This window comes from Mobula birostris, chromosome 5 (assembly GCF_030028105.1).
Source record: "Mobula birostris isolate sMobBir1 chromosome 5, sMobBir1.hap1, whole genome shotgun sequence".
In the NCBI taxonomy this organism is placed as follows: domain Eukaryota; kingdom Metazoa; phylum Chordata; class Chondrichthyes; order Myliobatiformes; family Myliobatidae; genus Mobula; species Mobula birostris.
This window is the reverse complement of record NC_092374.1, coordinates 39556052-39578565: the sequence shown is the minus strand read 5'-3', so window position 1 is coordinate 39578565 and position 22514 is coordinate 39556052. Positions and strand designations below refer to the sequence as shown.

Here is a 22514-nt window from a genome sequence, read left to right as displayed (position 1 = left end):
TGCTTACCCTTCAAACTATTGATTTCAATGTTACAGTAATTGGGTGAGTAGTTATAATAAAGCTAAATAGTGTCCATTGAATATCTATTTAATTCTTATCATTTTTGTACATTTATGTGTTAATATATTTATGACAATTTTTTTAGTTCCAAAATAGCCACTAAAAGTTCCCTTATTTCATTTAAGTCACTCTTTGAATAAGTCATTTAACAAACAACTTGTTGACTCTTGGGATTTGTTTTGTGATGTTTAAATCTAATAATTTTTTTCTAACTGGAATAGTGTGTCACTTGTTGAGGAAAATTTTAAAGCAAAATTTTCAATTTTAAATAGTATTTTAGCTGAAGCAATAAGATAAATACCCATTCCACTTAACAGTTTGGTGAAGTAATAAATAATGGTCACACTATTGGGTTTGTTTTTGTTTTTTTGTAGTGCATAATTAATACGTACTAATTATTATGGAAATCATTTTGTCGTGCGTCATAGCGTTGCCTTTGCAGTAGCATTCCTTGTCCAGAACTATAGGATAATTCTTTCATTGTTTCTGTCTAATTGTACAAGTTAATTCGGTCTGATTCCAAGAATCTCCAAGCAATTTGTATAATTTGTTGGCATAGTTAGAATGAAAGCTTTTTGGCCTTGTTTCCATTCACGCATGGTTGCATTCAAAAATTTAATTAATGCACAAATATTAAGTGTAGCTTAGATGCTGCCAACTGTGCTGTATAAAAGTACCAAGAGACATTATGGGAGTGTTTTAGAAGTTCAACAAGCTGCTCGCTCGGATTGTATCCCATTCCGTTTTCAGGAAAGCAGTACAATTGTTTGTAGAGCTGCCTGAAATAGGAAAAATACAGACCAAGACCACCTCTGTGAATTAAACCTCCACTCCTCCTGATTGCTCGTAAGTCTTCTGCAGGTCTTAGAATGGTACAGAAGTAGAAAAAACAATTGCATTTTAGCAGTTTTTACCTTTCTGTTAGAACATACTTTTTTACAAATTACTATGCCAAATGTAGAAAGTTATATTTCACCCCAGCGCAGAAGGTAAAGAGGAACAATGCAGGGATTCCACCTTGTATACATGAATAGTGTGAAGGGTGATCTTGTATTGGATACATCTGTCAAGCTTCTGAAAGCACAAAAAAATGGTAAATAATTTAGTTAGAAACTTTACTGGAATTCATTGGTTAAAAACTCAGTGGCTTACTCAGCAACATTAACAGATGTTCTTAACTCATTGCTTTTAGACTGATAAGGAGTACATTGTAAGCATATACATTTTGTTTCCTGCCATTTGAGGATTTAAAATTCATGGCATAACAGGGTACAATTTTACATTGTACAGCAGTACTGCTGAAAGTGTGAATGTGAGATTTCGTCCCGTCACTTGGATTAGATAATGACCTCACATATGTTTAGCGAGATTGGATATGTGCATGAAAAGGGCAGATGCCCTGATTTTTTAAAAGATTTTTCAAGTTTATGTTATATGGATGTAGTTCTCAATGAGGGTTTCAGTCCATCAGACCAGACTTTAATTCATCACAATGAAAGTATATTTCACAAAATAATTGATAGTGATCCTGTTCAGATTGTTCACATTTTCTGACTGCAATTTGTTGAAATTTCCATAGCAAGATAACTAAAAATATCAATTGAAAATTTGCTTGAGCTTCTAAGTGGACGTTTATTAAAATAGCCAGAATATAACAGATTGTACTCGTTAGACATTCATGTCTTGTAATGACTTTGAAGAAGGTAATTTGGCCCGTCTAGTCTACGCCAGTTTTTAGGGCAATCCTATGAATTCTGTTTCTCTGCCTATTTCCCCGTAACCTGTTCTCTTTCTCGTGGGTGGAGTTGGTTTCTGAGTGGTTTTGGGGTCTGGATTTGGTGGTTAGTTTCTGGGATAGCAGGCTCACGTTCCAGGTAATTATGATAGTGTTTTGAATAGGGGGCTTGCTCATGTGGTTGGTACCTGAGGAGGAAGGTGCTTGTGTCCTGTGACTGGTGCCTGTGTGGAGCTGGTGAGATGATTGCTGGGTGGGGGAGTGGGGCTACTTATTTTGAATGATTGAAATCAGAACTGGGAAAAGCGAGATAACAAGTATGTATTAAGTTGTGGTGAGGTGGAGGTCTGGAGACAAAGGGAATGCATGTGATTGGGTACAATAAATTGGCTGACAGTTTTTTCAAAATGCCTCTCTTTTGGTCACAAGGTGACTCTGACTGTCCTGTCTCCTGTCACATTCATTCTCTCCTCACTCTCCCTCTTGTTCTCCACCTTCAGCTTCTTGAATGCTCTGAAGATGTCCAACATAAATTGAAGGAATAGTTCCTCATCTTCCATCAGCTCTGGGACTCACCTCTAAATTTCAGATAACTCTCCACTAATGTAGCTGTACCTTTCTGAATTTGTTTCTTTTTTGTCTTTCTTCTGTCTCTCCCTGCTTGTTTGAAAAATAATTGTTACCTTCTTGACCCCTTCAGTCTGCATCGTATCACAGACGTTTTCTCAACTGGCCCCCTTCGCTGCAACTTAAAACATACTTGTTTACTAAAATTTTCTATCTAGACCCAAAGTATCAACTCTGTTTCTTTCCTAAGTTGATTTTCTTGGCATGCTGAGTGAATTCAACATTTTTGTTAAGTGGGACTTACTTGGATTGGATTCCCAGCAAAGGGCAGTGACCTGCTGCAACATCCCCCTTTAAATTGTGTAGATGCTGACCCTGCAGTATGACGAATAGGAGACTAACCTGTGAGCGGATAATATCAGATTCACTCTGGACTATTTTGACCTAGTGCGATCAGATCTGAATGTGACACTGAAAGCAGCTCACCTGCACAATCATAACTGCAAAGGGCAATAGAATAGAATGGCCAAAGAGAGATACAGCATGGAAAAAATTCTTTCAGGCTCCTGAGTGAGCATTGGCCATCAACCCCAACCCCAACCATTGACTTTTTTTTTGTTTTGGTGTAATTTCTAGCCTTGCAAATTGGATCCAGGAAATCATGTGATTGTTTTCTTCTCTTGGAAACACTGATTTCCACAAATGTTGGGTGATCAAATACACTAATGCTTCACTAGTTTCATGTACAGTTGTATCCAACTTCCTCTGGATCTCATGAAGGTCATTGATATGAAATATAACCCACATTTCAGTCTCCACAGCTGTTACCTGAGCATTTCCCAAGTTGTTCCACTAATCTTTTATTCTGACTTCCTTATCTTTATTGTCTAGAGCTAATACCCAGAGAAACCTTGCTACATGTTTCAGTGAGATTGGGCCTTTATAAATTCTCTGAGTTCCTGTTGTGCAAACCTGGTGGAATCCAAGCTGTTGTGATGCCAAATGAGGAAGGGGAGACACCTGTGGACTTGGCGTTGCAGAACGGAATGAAGCATCTTGCTGAATATTTCACAGAGTAAGTACCTGATTTTCGAACGTTTGTTTTAGCTCCCGAATTATAGACCTGTTTCAGATTTGTAGAATTCCAGTCGTGAGTGCTGCATTTTAGATATTGAATGAAGGGGGAGTGCAAAGATTGTTGCATATTTCTGTAGGATGTTGGGGAATTAAATATCTAGATTACAGTAAATGTATTAGTTTCTGAGGTGTAGCTTTGACATTTAGGATGTGTAGTATTGGTTCTATTTTCAAAGGGATGAAAGTGGGAAGACAGTCATAGTGAATTAACTCAGTTTGTCCTCTTTCAATGGTGTTACAATTCTGTTACTAGTCAGTGCTTATCCATTCCTGTGAGTCTCCCAATTCAGTGTAGAGATTATTAAAGGGGAAATAGGAACATCACTGCCTAGAAATTCTTCTGTTTCTTCAAAGACACGTTGAAGCAGTGGTGGGGGAGGGAGCTGGAACAGTTTCTCGAGGGTAAATACAAATTTTGTTAAAGGCCCCTAGTAACCACTTTTTGTTGTGCATTCTGTTGGATTTGTAATTGCGAATACAACTCTTCTAACCAGTCTCCATATCATAGAACTTTGGAGAAAGGCAAATGTGAGGTGGTCAGGCAGGCAGGGGTATTGGTAATTTGATCAGGGACGTAATTCATTGGCAAAGAAGGGGTATGGATGGTGGGATCAAACACCAGGTCAAACTTGGTGGAGGCAACTGCAATCAGATGAACACTTAGGAAATCTTCAATAGCAGAGTAGCCAGGCTTGGTTTTCTTTATCAAACAGGAAGACCATTTTCTTTTGAGTGGATATTTTATGAAAGGATCTTGCACATGACTTTACCACATGACATGCCACTTGACATTATTGCACCTGGTCAGTGATTACTGTGCTTTCTGGCAGTAGAGAGGAGGTGTTAGGAATTCATATGTACACATGACAATCATTCCTGTAAGATGAAAATAAAATATACTTGGAAAAAGAATAGAACATGTCTTTCAAAAGAATATCTAGCTGTGTTCCTTGGCAGAAACAACAGAACAAAGAGGTGAATTCTTTTGTGCATGTTTGCATGCAGACTGTGTTTTGGGACAAGGTGAAGATGACACAAGCAAACAGCTACAAATATCTCTGGTTTAGAAGATATGTGCTGTGATGTTTTGGGAAGAATGACTCTTTCCTTTGGATCTCAGCTTCCAAGTATGCTCAGATAACTGGGACTATTTTTTCTCGCTGCTTGTTAACTAAGTTATTAGGTAAGGTAGTTTTACTGAACTGAACAGTGGAAGAGTGTGATATGATCAGTGACAGCAGAAGTAATGACTTTGATCAAGGTAAATTTAGTGTAATCTGATCCATGAGGTTCTAGCATAAAGTTACAGGAAAGGTGGACCTGGATTTGGGAAGCATGTTTTCAAAGAAGTGGGTAAAGTGATTAGTGGCAGATGAATGGTTCATTAAGATGGAGTTCAGGAGGTTTTAAAAAAAATAATGATTGTAACGATTGTGCAGTTGAAATGAAGGAAGATACTTGAAGAAAAGGCTTAGAGTGGTAGATAGAATGAAATTATAGCAGTGTTTGGGCTTTGGAGCCATAACGAGTGAACCTGTAGCAAGGCAAGAAAATTGTGATTGGGAATAGAAGTGGCAGTGGAGTTGAGCTGATACAGCTCGACCTTCGCTAATCCGACTACCTGTAATCTGGTTCCTTCGGTAACCCGGCACTGATTTCAAATTTTCCGCGCAACTGTAATTTCAACATACCTGGGCCACCGTACCAATCTGCTGTGCATTGTTTTGGTTGCGCTAGATCTGTTCACGCGTTGGTGCGCTCTTGTAAGCACAGACGGGCGATTCCTGCTTGTTTTCCTGCATTTATTAATATCATTTGTGTGAGGCGCGGCCACTTGGCACTCGCCCGTCTCACCAGCCAGCGGCAGGGGAGCTGGGGACCGCTGTGCCGGTCCACCTTCTCACCCGCCTGCCGGCAGTCGCGCACTGCCCTCCGGCGTCGCCCGGCCGGCGCTCTGTTCTCTTCTGCCTATGACCTCAGATCAGACGTGGCGACCCGCTGAGCTTAAGCATATTACTAAGCGGAGGAAAAGAAACTTAACAAGGATTCCCTCAGTAACTGCGAGTGAAGAGGGAAGTTAATTCCTATACATTTACCTGTACCCTTCATTTTATCTGTGCCTGTACAGTACAGGTGTCCTCCGCTTTTCGAACGTTCACTTTACAAAGCTTCGCTATTACGAAAGATCTACATTAGTTACCTGTTTTCACGAACAGAAGGTGTTTTCACTGTTACGAAAAAAGGCAGCACACAAACAAAGGCAGCGCGTGCCCCGAGCAGCCAAGCTCCTCCCCCGGAACGGCATTCTAGCCAGCATTGCTTAAACACGTGCCTGTGCATTATATCAATTTATTTTGAGCATCCGTTAGCAAGATGAGTTTTAAGGTATTGGAAAAGTCTAAAAGAGCTGATAAGGGTGTTACACTTAGCGTAAAACTAGACATAATTAAGCGTTTTGATTGTGGTGAACGAAGTAAAGACAAAGTGAGTTTGGCTTGTGGAAGTTGACGAAGATGATGTTGAAGAGATTTTGGCATCCCATGACCAAGAACTGATAGATGAAGAGCTGATGCAATTGAAAGAGGAAAAGATAACAATCAAAACAATGCAGAAGTGAACGGACCGAAAATGAATTCGTCCAGAAACTGAGCGTGAAGCAACTGTGTGAGATTTTCGCTGCAATAATTGCAGAAAAGTACGACTTTAATTTTGAAAGGGTACGTTGGCTTAGGGCATATTTGCAGGATGGTTTGAGTGCTTACAAAGAACTGTATGATAGAAAAATGCGCGAGGCTAAGCAGTCAAGCATACTGTCGTTTTTCAAGCCTTCCACATCAGCCACAGCAGACGACGAACCTTGACCTTCGACATCGAGGCAGGCAGACATAGAAGATGACCTGCCTGCCCTGATGGAAATAGACGACGATGAGATGACACCCCAGTATCCCACCACCCCAACATCTGGGCCGCAGACCGATACCGGGCTGCGAAGAATGCAGCGGGGCAGCGGTAGCCGGGACACACCCAGCACATCTTTAAGAAAAAACCTGAAATAAACAAGCTAATTAATTAGGTCCCGCCCAGCACGTAAATGTCGGCCCAGATCAGAGGCGATTGCTGATTGTGTCGCCTCTGATCTGGGCTGGCATTTACTTGCTGGGCGGCACCTAATTAATTAGCTTGTTTATTTCGGCTTTTTTCTTAAAGATGTGCTGGGTGTGTCCCAGCTACCGTTGCACCAATGCATGCTTCGTGGCAATGTATCGGTCGGCGGCCTGGAGGTTAGGGACCACTGCACCACCCCAACCTCTGACGACTCAGCCTAACACACCATCATCAGTGTGCTGGGTGCTGTCTTCCCGATTCCGGTAAGTGATACTACACTGTACATACATTATTTCTGCTTTATATAGGCTGTGTATTTTTCTGTGTTATTTGGTATGATTTGGCAGCTTCATAGCTTAAAGATTACTGGAGGGAGTATTTCTGCCGAGAGCACTTGCGTGAGATTTTCGCTACGGTGGACAGTTCGGCAAAGATTGTAGAAAAGTATTTCTACTTTATATAAGCTGTGTATTTATCATATCATTCCTGCTTTTACTATACGTTACTGTTATTTTAGGTTTTATGCGTTATTTGGCATGATTTGGTAGGTTATTTTTTGGGTCTGCGAATGCTCACAAATTTTTCCCATATAAATAAATAGTAATTGCTTCTTCAATTTACGACATTCTGGCTTATGAACCGTTTCTTAGGAACGCTCTACCTTTGGATGGCGGGGGAAACCTGTATATTACTTCATTCAAATTTCACTCGCTACTCATTTAATATTTCTGTTTAATTATTATCTGTGGGCACATGGCCAAGTGGTTAAGGCACTCGACTAGCAACCTGAAGGTCGTGAGTTCGAGCCCCAGCCCAGGCAGCGTGTTGTGTCCTTGAGCAAGGCACCTAACCACACATTGCTCTGCGATGACACTGGTGCCAAGCTGTACTGGCCCTTGCTCTTCCCTTGGACAACATTGGTGTCGTGGAGATGGGAAACTTGCAGCATGGGCAACTGCCTGTCCTCCATACAACCTTGCCCAGGCCTGCGCCCTGGAGAGTGAAGACTTTCCAGGCGCAGATCCATGGTCTCACAAGACTAACGAATGCCTTATTCATTATTATCTAACTTGTACTGATTTACATGATATTTTAAAGGTATAAAGAGGCGGTTAGCTATTACTTAATGTGATCCTTCTGTAATTCGGCATTTTCATTAACCTGGCACTCTTCAGGTCCCAATGGTGCCAGATTATAGAAACATAGAAACATAGAAAATAGGTGCAGGAGTAGGCCATTCGGCCCTTCGAGCCTGCACCGCCATTCAGTATGATCATGGCTGATCATCCAACTCAGAACCCTGTACGAGCCTTCCCTCCATACCCCCTGATCCCTTTAACCACAAGGACCATATCTAACTCCCTCTTAAATATAGCCAATGAACTGGCTTCAACTGTTTCCTGTGGCAGAGAATTCCACAGATTCACCACTCTCTGTGTGAAGAAGTTTTTCCTAATCTCGGTCCTAAAAGGATTCCCCTTTATCCTCAAACTGTGACCCCTCGTTCTGGACTTCCCCAATATCAGGAACAATCTTCTTGCATCGAGCCTGTCCAATCCCTTTAGGATTTTATACGTTTCAATCAGATCCCCCCTCGATCTTCTAAATTCCAACAAGTATAAGCCTAGTTCATCCAGTCTTTCATCATATGAAAGTCCTGCTATCCCAGGAATCAATCTGGTGAACCTTCTTTGTACTCCCTCTATGGCAAGGATGTCTTTCCTCAGATTAGGGGACCAAAACTGCACACAATACTCCAGGTGTGGTCTCACCAAGGCCTTGTACAACTGCAGTAGTACCTCCCTGCTCCTGTACTCGAACCTTCTTGCTATAAATGCCAGCATACCATTCGCCTTTTTCACCGCCTGCTGTACCTGCATGCCCACTTTCAATGACTGATGTATAATGACACCCAGGTCTCGTTGCACCTCCCCTTTTCCTAATCGGCCACCATTCAGATAATAATCTGTTTTCCTGTTTTTGCCACCAAAGTGGATAACTTCACATTTATCCACATTAAATTGCATCTGCCATGAATTTGCCCACTCACCCAACCTATCCAAGTCACCCTGCATCCTCTTAGCATCCTCCTCACAGCTAACACTGCCACCCAGCTTCGTGTCATCCGCAAACTTGGAGATGCTGCATTTAATTCCCTCATCCAAGTCATTAATATATATTGTAAACAACTGGGGTCCCAGCACTGAGCCTTGCGGTACCCCACTAGTCACTGCCTGCCATTCTGAAAAGGTCCCGTTTATTCCCACTCTTTGCTTCCTGTCTGCCAACCAATTCTCTATCCACATCAATACCTTACCCCCAATACCGTGTGCTTTAAGTTTGCAGACTAATCTTCTGTGTGGGACCTTGTCAAAAGCCTTTTGAAAATCCAAATATACCACATCCACTGGTTCTCCCCTATCCACTCTACTAGTTACATCCTCAAAAAATTTTATGAGATTCGTCAGACATGATTTTCCTTTCACAAATCCATGCTGACTTTGTCCGATGATTTTACCACTTTCCAAATGTGCTGTTATCACATCTTTGATAACTGACTCTAGCAGTTTCTCCACCACCGATGTTAGGCTAACCGGTCTATAATTCCCTGGTTTCTCTCTCCCTCCTTTTTTAAAAAGTGGGGTTACATTAGCCACACTCCAATCCTCAGGAACTAGTCCAGAATCTAAAGAGTTTTGAAAAATTATCACTAATGCATCCACTATTTCTTGGGCTACTTCCTTAAGCACTCTGGGATGCAGACCATCTGGCCCTGGGGATTTACCTGCCTTTAATCCCTTCAATTTACCTAACACCACTTCCCTACTAACATGTATTTCCCTCAGTTCCTCCGTCTCACTGGACCCTCTTATAAAAGGTTGACTTGTAGTAATGATAAGAGGTCAGAGTCATTTTGCTTCCAGTCTGATCCAGGAGAAGAAAACAATTTAATCAGAGGAGAAAAGGCCACAATGTCTGTTGATGTAGCTTAGACACGCCATCATGGTTATACTGGTTTAAGTTTGAGTCCTTGTGTCTCATCATTGGGAATGTCCCAGGGTATGAGCAGAGAGCAAATTTTATGTGGGGTCTTGGCATCAGATAAGCTGAGGGAATGGTTCAGAAGTTGATCATTAGGCTAGATTGAAGTTGAGAACCTCCATCTGGGTCTGTGAAAGACCGTGAGGGCTATTGCTCAGAGAGTTTATTCTAATTGCAGTGCAGAAACATAGAATGCAATGGAGTCACATGTTGATGCATCTGCATCTTGCATTGGCTGTGGACTTACTTTTGAGTCATTGACATTACATAAGACAGTGAAGTGGCAAAGCATGTTACTCTGCTTCTCTTAACCACCGATGCTGACTGATCTGCAAAATATTTTCAGCATTTACTAATCTTACTTCTATAACGTAGTGATCAAAGGACTTGGGTATTCCATATCTGACCTTTACGTCACCCATGCAACTGTGTTGGACAGGAATTGGAGCAAGTAGATTGGGAACACTAGTTACTGGGTGAATCCACACCTGGCATGTGTGAATCTTTTAAAGACTTGCTGGTTAGAATTTAGGACCAGTATGTTTTCATGAGCATGAAATATAGATTTGGTAACCTTGAATGACAAAAGTTGTTGTAAGTGAAGTATAAAAGCAAAAAGGAAGCATGTTTACAAAGCTGAGATTGGACTAAATTCTTGAGGAATATAAGGGAAGCAGGAACAGACTTATTGAAATCATGGGAGCTAAAAGGAATTATGAAATGTTTTTGCAAGTAGGATTGCAAAGAATTCAAAGATATTTTGTGCAAAGTGGCGTTTTGCAGAAAATTCCAAGGGATTTTATATTTTAAAAAAAGGATAGTTGGGAAAAAGGTGCCGAAAACTGAAGATCAAAGGAGGGAATTTATGTTTGGAGCCAGAATATGTGGGTGAGGAGCTAAATGACTATTATTCGTCAGTATTTGCCAAAGAGTAGGACATGCATTATAGTGATATCAGGGAGTGGCTTGTTGATATTAAGAAAGAAGTGATGTTGGATTCCTTGAAGAATATAATGGTGAATAGATGCCCAGGGCCTGAGAAAAGACAGAAGATTGCTGAGGCCTTGACAGAAATCTTCATAATGTCTTTAGCCACAGGCAACGTGCCAGAAGACTGCAGATTTGTTTATATTTATCAAGAAGGCTAATCTGAAGAATCCAGGAAATTATAGACCCAAGAGTTATACATCAGTGGTAGGGAAGTTATTGTAGAAGACTCTTTGGGACAGGATTTACTCAAATTTGGAAAGGTGTGGACTTATTAAGGATAGTCAGCATGGCTTTCTGTTGGAGGCATCACAAAAACTCTCATGGTCCCAGAAAACATTATACATAGTCAGGAAAGTTCACCAACACCTCTACTTTCTGATGAGGCTGAAGAGAGCTGGGCTATGCACATCCATATTTATGTCACTCAACAGATGTGTAGTTCAAAGTTCAAAGTACATTTATTATCAAAGTACGTATGCAGTATAGAGATTCGTCTTCTCCATATAGCCACGAAAGAAAGAGAATCATGGAAGCCATTTACAGAAAAACATCAACCCTACAGGCAAAAAAAAAATGTGCAAATTGCAACATGAACATGAATCCCCATGCACAAAGAAAACAAATCATGCAAACAATGACAAGACCATCAACCCCCAATGCACAAAAAAAATTGTGCAAATGGCAACAAGAAAGAATGAGCAAAAATAGAGAGTATCTTAATAAGCTGCATCACTGCATGGCACAGAAACTGCACAGTGGCAGACAGGAAGGCTCTACAAGGGTTAGTCTAAACTGCCCAATGCATCATCAGTACTAGTCTATATGCCATCAAAGATATATACAGAAAGTATCATGAAGAATCCCACCATGGACTGTTTGTTCCACTACCATCGGGGAGGAGACTATGTAGCATCCACACCAGGACTTGAAGCAGATAGATTTCCCGAGCAGTAAGGCTGATCAACACCTCTACCCATTAACCCATTCTTCTCATCCCCAACCACCAATACTTTTATCATTTCCTGTCAGTCAGCCTAAGTACAGACATTCACTTCACGATCATACAATCAATCTAGGTATACAAGTTATCTTTATTTATATATATTTATATTTATCTTTGCTTTTATTATTATTATGTTCTTATTATGTTTCCTTGTGCTGCATTAAACAATCTTGAGTTTTGAACGATTGATAGGGATAGGACAGTGGATATTGTCTACATGGACTTTTCTAAAACACTTAATAATGTAGGCTGGTCCAGATGATGAAGTCACATGGGATCTTTGGTGAGTTGGTAAATTGGATTCAAAATTGGCTTGGTCATAGAAGACAGAGAGTAGTTATGGAGGGATCTTATTCTGACTGATGGTCTATGACCAGTTGTGTTCCACAAGGATCAGTGCTGGGACTCTTATTGTTTGAAAGGTATGTTAATGATTTGGACAAAAATGTTGCTGGTCTGGTTAGCAAGTTTGCAGATGACACAAAAATTGGTTGAGTTGCAGATTGTGAAAGGCTATTGCAAGGTTTGGATTAGTGGAAAAGTTGGGCAGAGAAATGGCAGATGGAGTTTAATCCAAACAAGTGTGAGGTGGTGCATTCTGGGAAGACTTACAAAAGAAAAGTATACAGTAAATGACAGGAATCTTGTAAGCATTGATGTACAGAGGAATCTTGCGGTACAAATCTATAGCTCCCCAAAAGTGGCAGAACAAGCAAATAGAGTAGTAAAGAAGGGGTATTATGTGCTTGCATTCATCCATTGGGATATTGAGCATATCCTTTGGTAAATCATGGTTGTAGTTGTATGATGATTTAATCTGCATGAACAGTATGCAAAAGAAGCTCTTCACTGTATTTTGGCACATGTGACAATAATAAGCCAATTAACTTTGATTAGGCCACATTTGGAGTTGTTTGTCCAGTTGTAGTCACTGCATTATAGAAAGATGTGAAGGCTTTGGAAAGGATGGGAAAGAAGTTCATTAGGAGGTTGACTGGATTGGACTGTATCCATAATCAGGAGTGTTTGGATAAGTTTTGATTCTTTTCTATGGAGAGTCTGAATCTAAGGGGCAATATGAAATATATAAATTTATAGTAGGCATAGAAAAGGGTATATGGCCAATCTTTTTCCCAGAACAGAAATGTGAACTACTGGAAGACATATATTTAAGGTGAAAAAGGAAAAGTTTAAAGACGATTTAAAAGATGATTTTCTTTATGTATACACAGAAGGCAGTAGTGTCTGGAAGGTGCTGTCTTGTGTGGTTTTGGAAGAAACCACCTGACATTTAGACAAACGAGCAGCCAGGGAGTAGAGAGATATTGATCTTGTACAAGCAAATAGCATTAGTAAGAGGAATAGGCTCAGATGAGCGTGAAAAAATAGATTAGCTTTATTTCTGATATGTGGACCGAAACATACAGTGATCTGGCTTTGTTGGGAAGGTGGGTGCATTGAAATATTTCTTAGCCTTTCATTTTCTCCTTCTCAGTCTTCAGAATTCCCGTGTCACTCCATCATCTGGAATCTCTAAGACTTTTGGTGACAGCTACGTACTACAGAATTGCCTTAATGGACCAAATACTTATATATTGACCATGGAAAACAACAGAAGGCAATCCCTTGAGACAGATATTCTGCTTCTGCGCAGATATGTACAGGAGAATACAGTAAGTTGAAAATGTTTTTTTGGCAGTTCAAATCTATTAGCAATATGAAATGAAATATAAGTTTTGTGCTGTCTTCCAACTGGTGCTGACGATTCTTGAAGACCGCTGTGTCTGTGATCTAGACTGTATAAATCAGAATACAGTTAGAATAAGCGTGAACATAATGAAATAAACTAATATTAGTTCCAGTTGTGACCTACTTTTTTGATAAATATTTTGTTTATTGTTCCTATTTGCTCTTGTGTTTCCTGGTGGAACATTTTCTTTGTGATCACTCCTGTGAAGTATCTTGGACTGGTTCACTTAGAAATACATTCATAATTTGTTGTTGTAGATATTAGAACCAATGCTTTTATGTCGTATTAACAAAAAAAAAGGCAAGGAAGCATTTCGAGCTAACATTGTACATCGAGGCAGAATGAAGACATTTGGAAAGACGCCCAGCAATTTAGGAAACATGGGTGGAGGCGGATAGGTAGAATATTTTATGGAAATAACTCCAGGACATTGTCCTCCCTAGTTGACATCCAGGATGCCATTAATGGATGATGGGATGGGCATGGATGCAGTGGTGTCATCTATTCTCTTAGATAGGCACATGGAGGGCTACGTGGGAGGGCAGAGTTAGATTGCTTTTGGAGTAGGTTTAACGGTTAGCATGACATTGTGGGCAGAAGGGCCTTTTCTGTGCTGTACTGTTCTACGTTCTAAGTTCTATGCTTATGTGGGAAGGGGTGTATCAGAGGCAAGAACTAAAGAAACAGTGAGTACTTGGGCATGGGTAGTGCCTGGAAGAGTTTACAGAAATGAGAATGCATTTGAACATGAATGTTACAGTGTGAGGACTGGTTGCCCAAGTATGTTAACAAGGATGGGGGCAAGGGAGGTTGCTGTGGAGTTGGATATTGTTAATGATTTAGAATACAGAGGATGAAGGGTGGAAAAGTGACAATGAGGGCATTGAAGTAATTGAATCTGGATGCTCTGAAACATGTTGGGCAAGATTGTAAAGGTGGAAGTAGACTTATTGAAGTGAAGGAAATAAGAGATCGGAAGTTTATCTTGACATCACCCAAAAGTCTAAAATTGGAAACAGTCTGGTACAACCATTAATCGTAACCAGGGACCAGGGAATAGAGTGGAGTATTTATGAGAAGAAGGTGTGAGCAAGTGTGAAGGTGTGGATTCCTGAAGGCAAATGATTTTCCCTTTCCCTTTGTCTCCACTGCATTTCTTCCCAGGATGAGGCTTTCCTTTCTAGGACATCTGAGACATCCTCCTCCTTTAAAGAATGGAGTTTCCCTTCCTCCACCATTAATGCTGCCCTCACCTGCATCTCCTCCATTTCCCAGACATCTCCACTCCCCCAGTCTTCCCCCCGCCTTACAGAAATAGAGTTCTTCTTGTCTTTGCCTACTACCCCTTGAGCCCCTGTATCCAAAACATCAGTCTCTGGAACTTCTGCCATCTTCAAAGGGAACCTACCACTAAACACAGCTTTACCTCCTCTACCACTCTCTGTTTTCCACAGGGATCGCTCCCTCCATGTTTCCCTTGCCCATTTGTCACTCCCCACTTTTCTCCCTCCTGGTACATATCCTTGCAAGCAACAGATACACTACACTTGCTCATTTACCTCCTCCCTTACCTCCATTCATGAACCCAAACAGTTCTTCCAGGTGAGACACTCCACCTGTGAATCTGTTGGTGTTGTCTATTGTATCTGGTGCTCCAGATGCAGCCTCCTCTACATTGGTGAGTTCTGATGTAAATTGGGGGACAGCCTTGTCGAGCACCTCTGCTCCATCTGCCAAAACCAGAACTTCCTGGTTGCCAAACATCTTAATTCCGATTGCCATTCCTGTACCAACATGTCGTTCCATAGCCTCTTTCGCCATGATGAGGCCACTTACAGGTTGGAGGTTTTCTTGTGATTGTGACAATACCAGTTTATTTGTTTCCAAGACTCTTCTGACACTGGCAATGTTTCAGATACTGATATCATAAGTATTTATGTGATGATTTTCACACACAAGAGTCTCGAAAGTTTAGAGTGTGATGTGGGGAAAAAATCCTGTGAGCAACAGTTTTGTGGGTGAAAATGCCTTGTTAATGAGAGAGGTCAGAGAAGAATGCTCATACTGGTTCAATCTGACAGGAAGGCGACATTAACTCAAATAACCACACGTTATAGCAGTGGTGTGTAGATGAACATCTCTGAATGCACAACATATTGAACCTTGAAATGGATGGACGACAGCAGCAGAAGACCATGAACATACACTCAGTAGGCATTTCATTAAGTAAAGGAGGTGCCATATATGGCATTAATGCTCCCAAGCCTCTAAGGAAAGATGGAGAGGATTGCAATAACTCCCAATATGTTTAAAAAATATAGTGACTGGTATATTTCCTCAACAGAATGTTATTGCAGTAGACTTCTTTTGGCTATTGGCCTGCAAGGTGATGTTTTCACTGGGCTACCCCTGAGTTCTGTTCTCTCCTGTTCTTTGCTAACTTTGGGAATTAGGTCCCAACAAACAGCTCCTAACATAGGTGTCATTGCCACACAGATTTTGTAATACATGGCAAATGTTGTGTTCTTGATTATAAACTATTTAACCATATAACAATTACAGCACGGAAACAGGAGAACACTCACACGAGTTAAGTGAGTTTTAAATTTACCTCCATGAAGTAATCTTGTGAATTGAATTTAGAATAGAAATTGTTAACTGAACATATGGATTATGGTAACACCATTTTCAGAATCTTTATCTACTTCAATGGAAAATTCAGTGTGATAAGCATATTTTGATGTATATTTACCTAGCAAACATCTTGTACCATCTAATACAGGGGTCCCCAATTCTTTTTGCACCGCCCTCTATTTGGATCAGACAGTGGAAAGTTATGGGTTGTTGTTTTTAAGTCTGTACCCCTGCAATATAAAGGAAAAAGCAGAGAAGATGAAACACATGATGTATTGTAGTAGTAAGACTAATTATCATAAATACCACAATTCATTAGCTATTTAAAGGTAATTTCAGGATTGACTAGAATGTAATACTTTATACTATAAATAGCCAAATAATCAGCATATAGAAGGGTGATTGAAAACCTTAATGAGTGGTGCCACAACAACAACCTTGCACTCTAAAAGTCAGCAAAACAAAAGAGCTGGTCGTTGACTACAGGAGGAAGAAGATGGGGGTCCATGAGTCAGTGCTTATTAACGGATCAAATGTGGAAAAGATCAGAAGTTTTAAATTCCTTGACATTAACGTATCTGAGGATCTGTCCTGGGAACAGCATGTCAATGCCATCACAAAGAAGGCACGATACCACCTCTACTTTCTGAGAAGCTTTCATAGATTTGGCAAGTCACCCAGAACTTTTTACAAACTTCTATATATGCACAGTGGGGAGTATCCTAACAAATTTCATCACGAACTGACATTGATGCCCCAATGCTCAGGAAGAGAAAAGACTAAAGAAAGTGGTGAATATAGCCCAGTCCATCACACGCAAAGCTCCATTGAGTACCTTCATATGGAATGTCGGCACAAGAAAGCAGCGTCTATCATCAAGGACTCCCAATGTCCATGCCATGCTCTCTTCTTGCTACTACCATCAGGCAGGAGGTGCAGAAGCCTTGGGTCCCACACCAGGAGGTTCAAAACAGTTATTACCTTACAACCATCAAGCTGTTCAACCATTGTAGGCAACCTTACTCACCACAAATGATTCAACGATCTCCAGACTCAGTTTCAAAGACTCCTTACAACCCATGTTCTCAATATTATTGTTTCGCACAGTTTGTCTTCTTGCTGTTCCCAGGGACACACCCAGAGATGAGCATCAGGTGCTGCTGGAAGATCACCAACTCAGTGAAAGGTGCCTTTTGATCTCCCTTGGTGGTCTGAGAGTACATTAGATTAGATTACAGTACATCGCGGTGTCCATAGAGGAATGCTGCTGAATGGCACAGTCTATGCTGCATGAGTATCCTGAGGAACGTGCTGAAGCTGGCTGCAGCCACTGCAAGAGCTGTGTGGGGAAGGACCACAGTGTACGGTTCTTCCTTTACTGGTGAGAATGCCCCTGAATTATTGTTGTAGTGTACTGCCTCGGGGGGGGAGGGGCGGGGGGCAACGTGAGTGGCAATAGCCCTGTTGATTAAAAAATGTAATGGAACGCTACTTAATGCATTTGTCTATGAATGTAAGTATGAAAAAACATTGCATGGTTTATTCTTGTAAATATTTTTTATTATTATAAATAAAGTTTATTTTGATTGAAAAAAGTTTGTCTTTTGCACTTTGGTTGTTTTGTCCGTCTCTGTTTGTGTATTTTTTTATGTAAATTCTATTGTATTTCTGGAAATGCCTGCAAGGCAATGAATCTTAAGGTTGTATAGTGGATTCTGGTTAATTGGCACACATCGGAACCGTTACGTTGTGGCTTAATTAAGTGGCAGCCCCAATTAGCTGAATTTTCATGGAAATAGTTAAAAACATATCAAGAAGATAAGCTACAGTATAACTGAGTAACAAATTATGTATTTAAATGAAGTACATAAATTAGAAAAATATCAATGCTACTACAATACTATAAAACTATGTATTAGTTTCTAATAGTTGTCAATAGAGGAATTCATCCAGTGTACACCTCTGTGTTCTTTTGATTGTAAATGAACAAAATTAGCACGGACACATAGTGCAGTTAATAGGCTGCCTTCATAAAACATCTTCAACAACTGCATCCTCTGAATCTTCATTTTCATTGTAACATTCAAAATGACTGTTGATACCTTCATATTCTTCGTAATTCCTAACTTGTTGAAGTATTGAAATCATTTCATTTTCACTCCCAGCCATTTCTGGCATCTCCAAGCTTAAATGCTTGAAACCACAGTGAGCAAAACAGTTCTGAATTGTCTTGCTGCTTATTTCTCGGTAAGTGTCAGTGACAAAGATCACTGTTTTTTGAACACAAACACATGCCACAGACACTAATTAAAAAAACTGTTTGCTCTAAGCACAGTGTCTTATCGGCCACAGCAAGTGCATTCGACTGATGCTAGTTAGAAACTGGCATCAACCTCCTGCTCTAAGGGAATCCCGGCTATTTTCACAATTTTTTAAAAGATTTGTCCCAAATAAGCTGCTGCCCCGATTAACTGATGGTCCAATGAATTGAAATCTACTCTATATGGTAACATATACATAATTGGATAATAAGTGCATTTGGAAATTAAGGAAACCAAGATGTACAGGTTTGTATAATCTGTATTTTTTTTTATTTTGCTTGAAGGGCCCACTATTAACTCACATTTTTAGACTAAAGAGGAGGAAGATCAGCCAGGTGAAAATGGTTATTTGGTGAAAGCAGGTTCATATTTGCATTAAGGTTCTTGTGGTTGAATGACTTGCTGGCATTTGTTAGGCTCACACATACAGAATGACTGGAGGCTTGCCAGTTCCAGTGGATTAGATGCCCGAAGAGTAATAAATTTTAAGTTTTTTGGGGGGGGGAGAGGAAGAGGAAATGAAGGAGGTAATCCTCCTTACAATCCTACTCTTTCAAAAACAGAGACTAAGAATATAGAGGTCATAATGGGGCTGGTGAACTGTTGGGTGGAGTATCACATGAATCAGTCCCAAGTCCTCAGCTATTCCTATTTTATATCAAGGACTTAGATGAAAACGTAATGTAAATTTCTCATTTTATTATGACATAGTTCCATTTAGGCCATGGAGTCAATGCTTGCTTGCAGAACAATCTCAAGTCTCCACTTATCTCCCATTATCATCTTCTCTCTCACATGCAAGACTAGATGAAAAGGAGAATTGTGAGAATATAGAGTTAATCCAAAGGGATATAAGCAGCTTATATGAACCAAGAAGGTGACAGATGAAAAATACGAAATTCTAGATTTTGGTAGGAAGAGTAGAGAATCAGTATATATTTTTAAAACAGTGACAAACTGAAAAATAGTTTGGTGTTTCATGAGATGCAGAAAGTGAACTTGAGGTACAGCAAGAAATCCGGAGGGCTGTTGATATTTAGGTCTTTACTGTACCAAAATATGGATATCTTGAGATTGTACAGTGTGTTGGTGTGACCTTATTGGAACCACTACCTGCAGTTTTGCTCTACTTATCTCAAGGATACATTTACTGTGTGAATTCTTGCTCTGCTGAATCCAGGATCGATTCAGGTACAGAGGAGATGTCAGGGGTAAGTTTTTTATGCAGAGAGTGGTGAGTGCGTGGAAAGGGCTGCCGGCGGCAGCAGTGGAGGCGGAATCAGTAGGGTCTTTTGAGAGACTCCAAGATGGACACATGGAGCTTAGAAGAATAGAGAGCTATGGGTAAGCCTAGGTAGTTCTAAGATAAGAACATGTTCGGCACAGCTTTGTGGACCAAAGGGCCGGTATTGTGCTGTAGGTTTTCTATGTTTCTATGATTGCTAGAATAAGAGTGCTGTCCTGTGAGGAGAAAGAGAAAGAATGAGTGCTGATTGTTTTGTGTCATTAAGGATGGGGAAACAAGGGGAAGTAATAGAATAGATAGAAGAAGGTTATTTCCTCCGGCTGGAGAATCCATAATTAATTAGGAGTAGTAATCTCATAAAACGTCAGGACTGAGAAGGTAGAGATTTTGTAATAAGTCAGGCTGTATGTCATTGATGGTGTGGAGCGTGGCCAAGTGGTTAGGGCGTTGGACTAGCGATCTGAAGGTCGTGGGTTTGAGCCTCGACTGGGGCAGCGTGTGTGTCCTTGAGCAAGGCACTTAACCACACAATGCTCCAGTCTACCCAGCTGAGAATGGGTTCCGCCAAAAAATGCTGGGAGTTAACCTCGCGATAGACTGGCATCCTATCTGGGGGGGGGGGTGGGGGAGTCTCGTACTCTCAGTCGCTTCGTGCCACGGAAACTGGCATAAGCACTGGCCTGGTGGGCCACAAGGCTCATGACAGACTTTAATCTTTAATCTATGTCATTGATAGGTCTCTTTGTCGAGGTTGGGGGTAATTGAGTTTTCGATTCTGTGGGATTGGTAATAAGTTGGACTTTGAAGCACAAGGTACATCATAATTTTATTAAATAGCAGAATCGACTTTATAGGCTAATCCTGCTTTGAAATTGTATTTCTTTATGAAAACAAGTGTTATGATTGTAAGTGGAAATAAAAGTCACTTAGAATTTAAAGGTATACCTGCTGACTCCTCTGTTTAGACAGATTTGCTTTTTACCATATTCCCATGGCCTTGATGTTCTTTGGCAAATAGATGTGCTACAGCAGGCTAATGTATGTTGTTTTTTGAGGGCTGGTACAAAATTCCACAGTACATTTGATTTGTGCCTAATCGAATCAGCCTTTCACAATTGGCAAGTTCAAAGATGACTCCTAGTCACAGTCCACCATTGAGAAGCAAGTGGGAGGAGACTGTTTGTGATTCTAGGTCTCTTTGGTGATAAAAAGGGGTTATGCTGGGAGAGAGGACTGAGGAAGTGCAGAAAGGACCAGGTATCAGTGAGAGAGTACATAAGTGGAGAAACTGCAAGATAACGGTAATTTATAACTCACAGACACATCCAGTGACTAATGGCATTAAAATAATGGTGCAAACAGAAATGTAGTATTATAAAAATGGCCTTTGAACCAGAGATTAGAACATAAAAAACAGTAGGCCACTGAGCTCCTTGAGTCCTATTTCACAAGGTCATGCGAATTTGATTGCAATTTCAAATCTACATTTTAGATTAGATTATGAGGACACGCAGTCCTCTTTTATTGTCATTTAGTAATGCATGCATTAAGAAATGATACAATGTTCCTCCAGTATGATACCACAGAAACACAAGACAAGCCAAGACTGAAAAACTGACAAAAACCACATAATTATAACATATAGTTACAACAGTGCAAGCAATACCATAACTTGATGAAGAACAGGCTATGGGCATGGTAAAAAAAGTTCAAAGTCTCTCGAAAGTCCCATGATCTCACGCAGACGGGAGAAGGAAGAAAATTCTCCCTGCCATGAGCTTCCAGCGCCTCAAACTTGCCGATGCAGCATCCTGGAAGCACCCAACCACAGTCTGACTCTGAGTCATCCGAAAACTTCGAGCCTCCGACCAGGCCTCCAACATCGAACACTGAGCACCATCTCTGCCGAGCACTTCGACCCCAGCCCCGGCTGCCAGCAGCAGGCAAAGCCAAGGATTTGGGGCCTACCCTCCGGAGATTCTCGATCGCCCAGTAGCAGCAGCAGTGAACGGGGCATTTCAGAAATTTCTCCAGATGTTCCTCCGTGCTTCTCACGTCTGTCTCCATCAAATCAGAATCGTGCATGGCCCCCTATTTAACAAATACGATATCATTTCACCGGGAAGGCCACGCGCGCTGTGTCGCACCGCCATCTTCACCTCCCGCCATTTATGACTGCTCCCAGCAAGAATCCATTTACATTATCATTGCCTTAAAAATATTTAAAACTTCCACCACACTTTGAGGAAAGGAGTTCCAGAAAGACAAACCCGCTGAGAAAAGATTTTACTTCATCCTTGTCTAAAATGGGTGGCGCCTTTTTTAAGACGTACACCTGCAAAGGAATACATCTTCTTCATATCCACAAGAGTTTCTCCAGGTGCTGGAAATCCAGAGGAACACATGTAAAGTGTTGAAGGAACTCAGTAGGTCAGGCAACATCTATGGAAGTGAATAAAAACATCAACATTTTGGCCAGAGACTCTTCATCGTGACTGGAAAGGAAGGGGGACAATGCCAGGTGGTGGGAGGGGGAGGAGGACGAGCTAGAAGGTGAGAAGTGAAGTCAGCTGGGTGAGGGAGGGGTAATGAAGTAAGAAGCTGGAAGGTGAAGGCAGAAAATGCAAAGGATTGGAGAAAAAGGAATCTGATAGGAGAGGAGAGTGGACCATGGGAGAAAGGGAAGAGGCTAGAGAGGGGAATAGAAGAAGAAGGAAGGGGTAGGGGAAAAAATTACCGGAAAGAGAAATCAATGTTCATGCCTTAATGCACTCCAACCCTTTTTGTGCCACATTGATATCTGGTAATGTCATTGTCACTGTAGCATAGAAAGAGTTGTGGAGCATTACCAGTGAAGTCTTGGAACATAGACTATTCCACACAGCTAACAAAAAAGGCAGGCATAGCTGGGACCCATGTGGGT

At 40.9% G+C, this 22514-nt stretch overlaps 1 protein-coding gene across 3 annotated transcripts in view; it reads left to right on the top strand.

Annotated features, from left to right (window-relative positions):
• The window catches only part of arhgef28a (Rho guanine nucleotide exchange factor (GEF) 28a), a 379030-nt gene that overhangs the window by 95417 nt on the left and 261099 nt on the right, over positions 1-22514 (top strand). For all 3 annotated transcript variants that reach the window (XM_072257921.1, XM_072257920.1, XM_072257922.1), the window contains exons 5-6: positions 3255-3438; positions 13136-13313. In XM_072257921.1, the coding sequence (XP_072114022.1) occupies positions 3255-3438; positions 13136-13313 (362 nt within the window). The remainder of the gene's footprint in view (positions 1-3254; positions 3439-13135; positions 13314-22514) is intronic.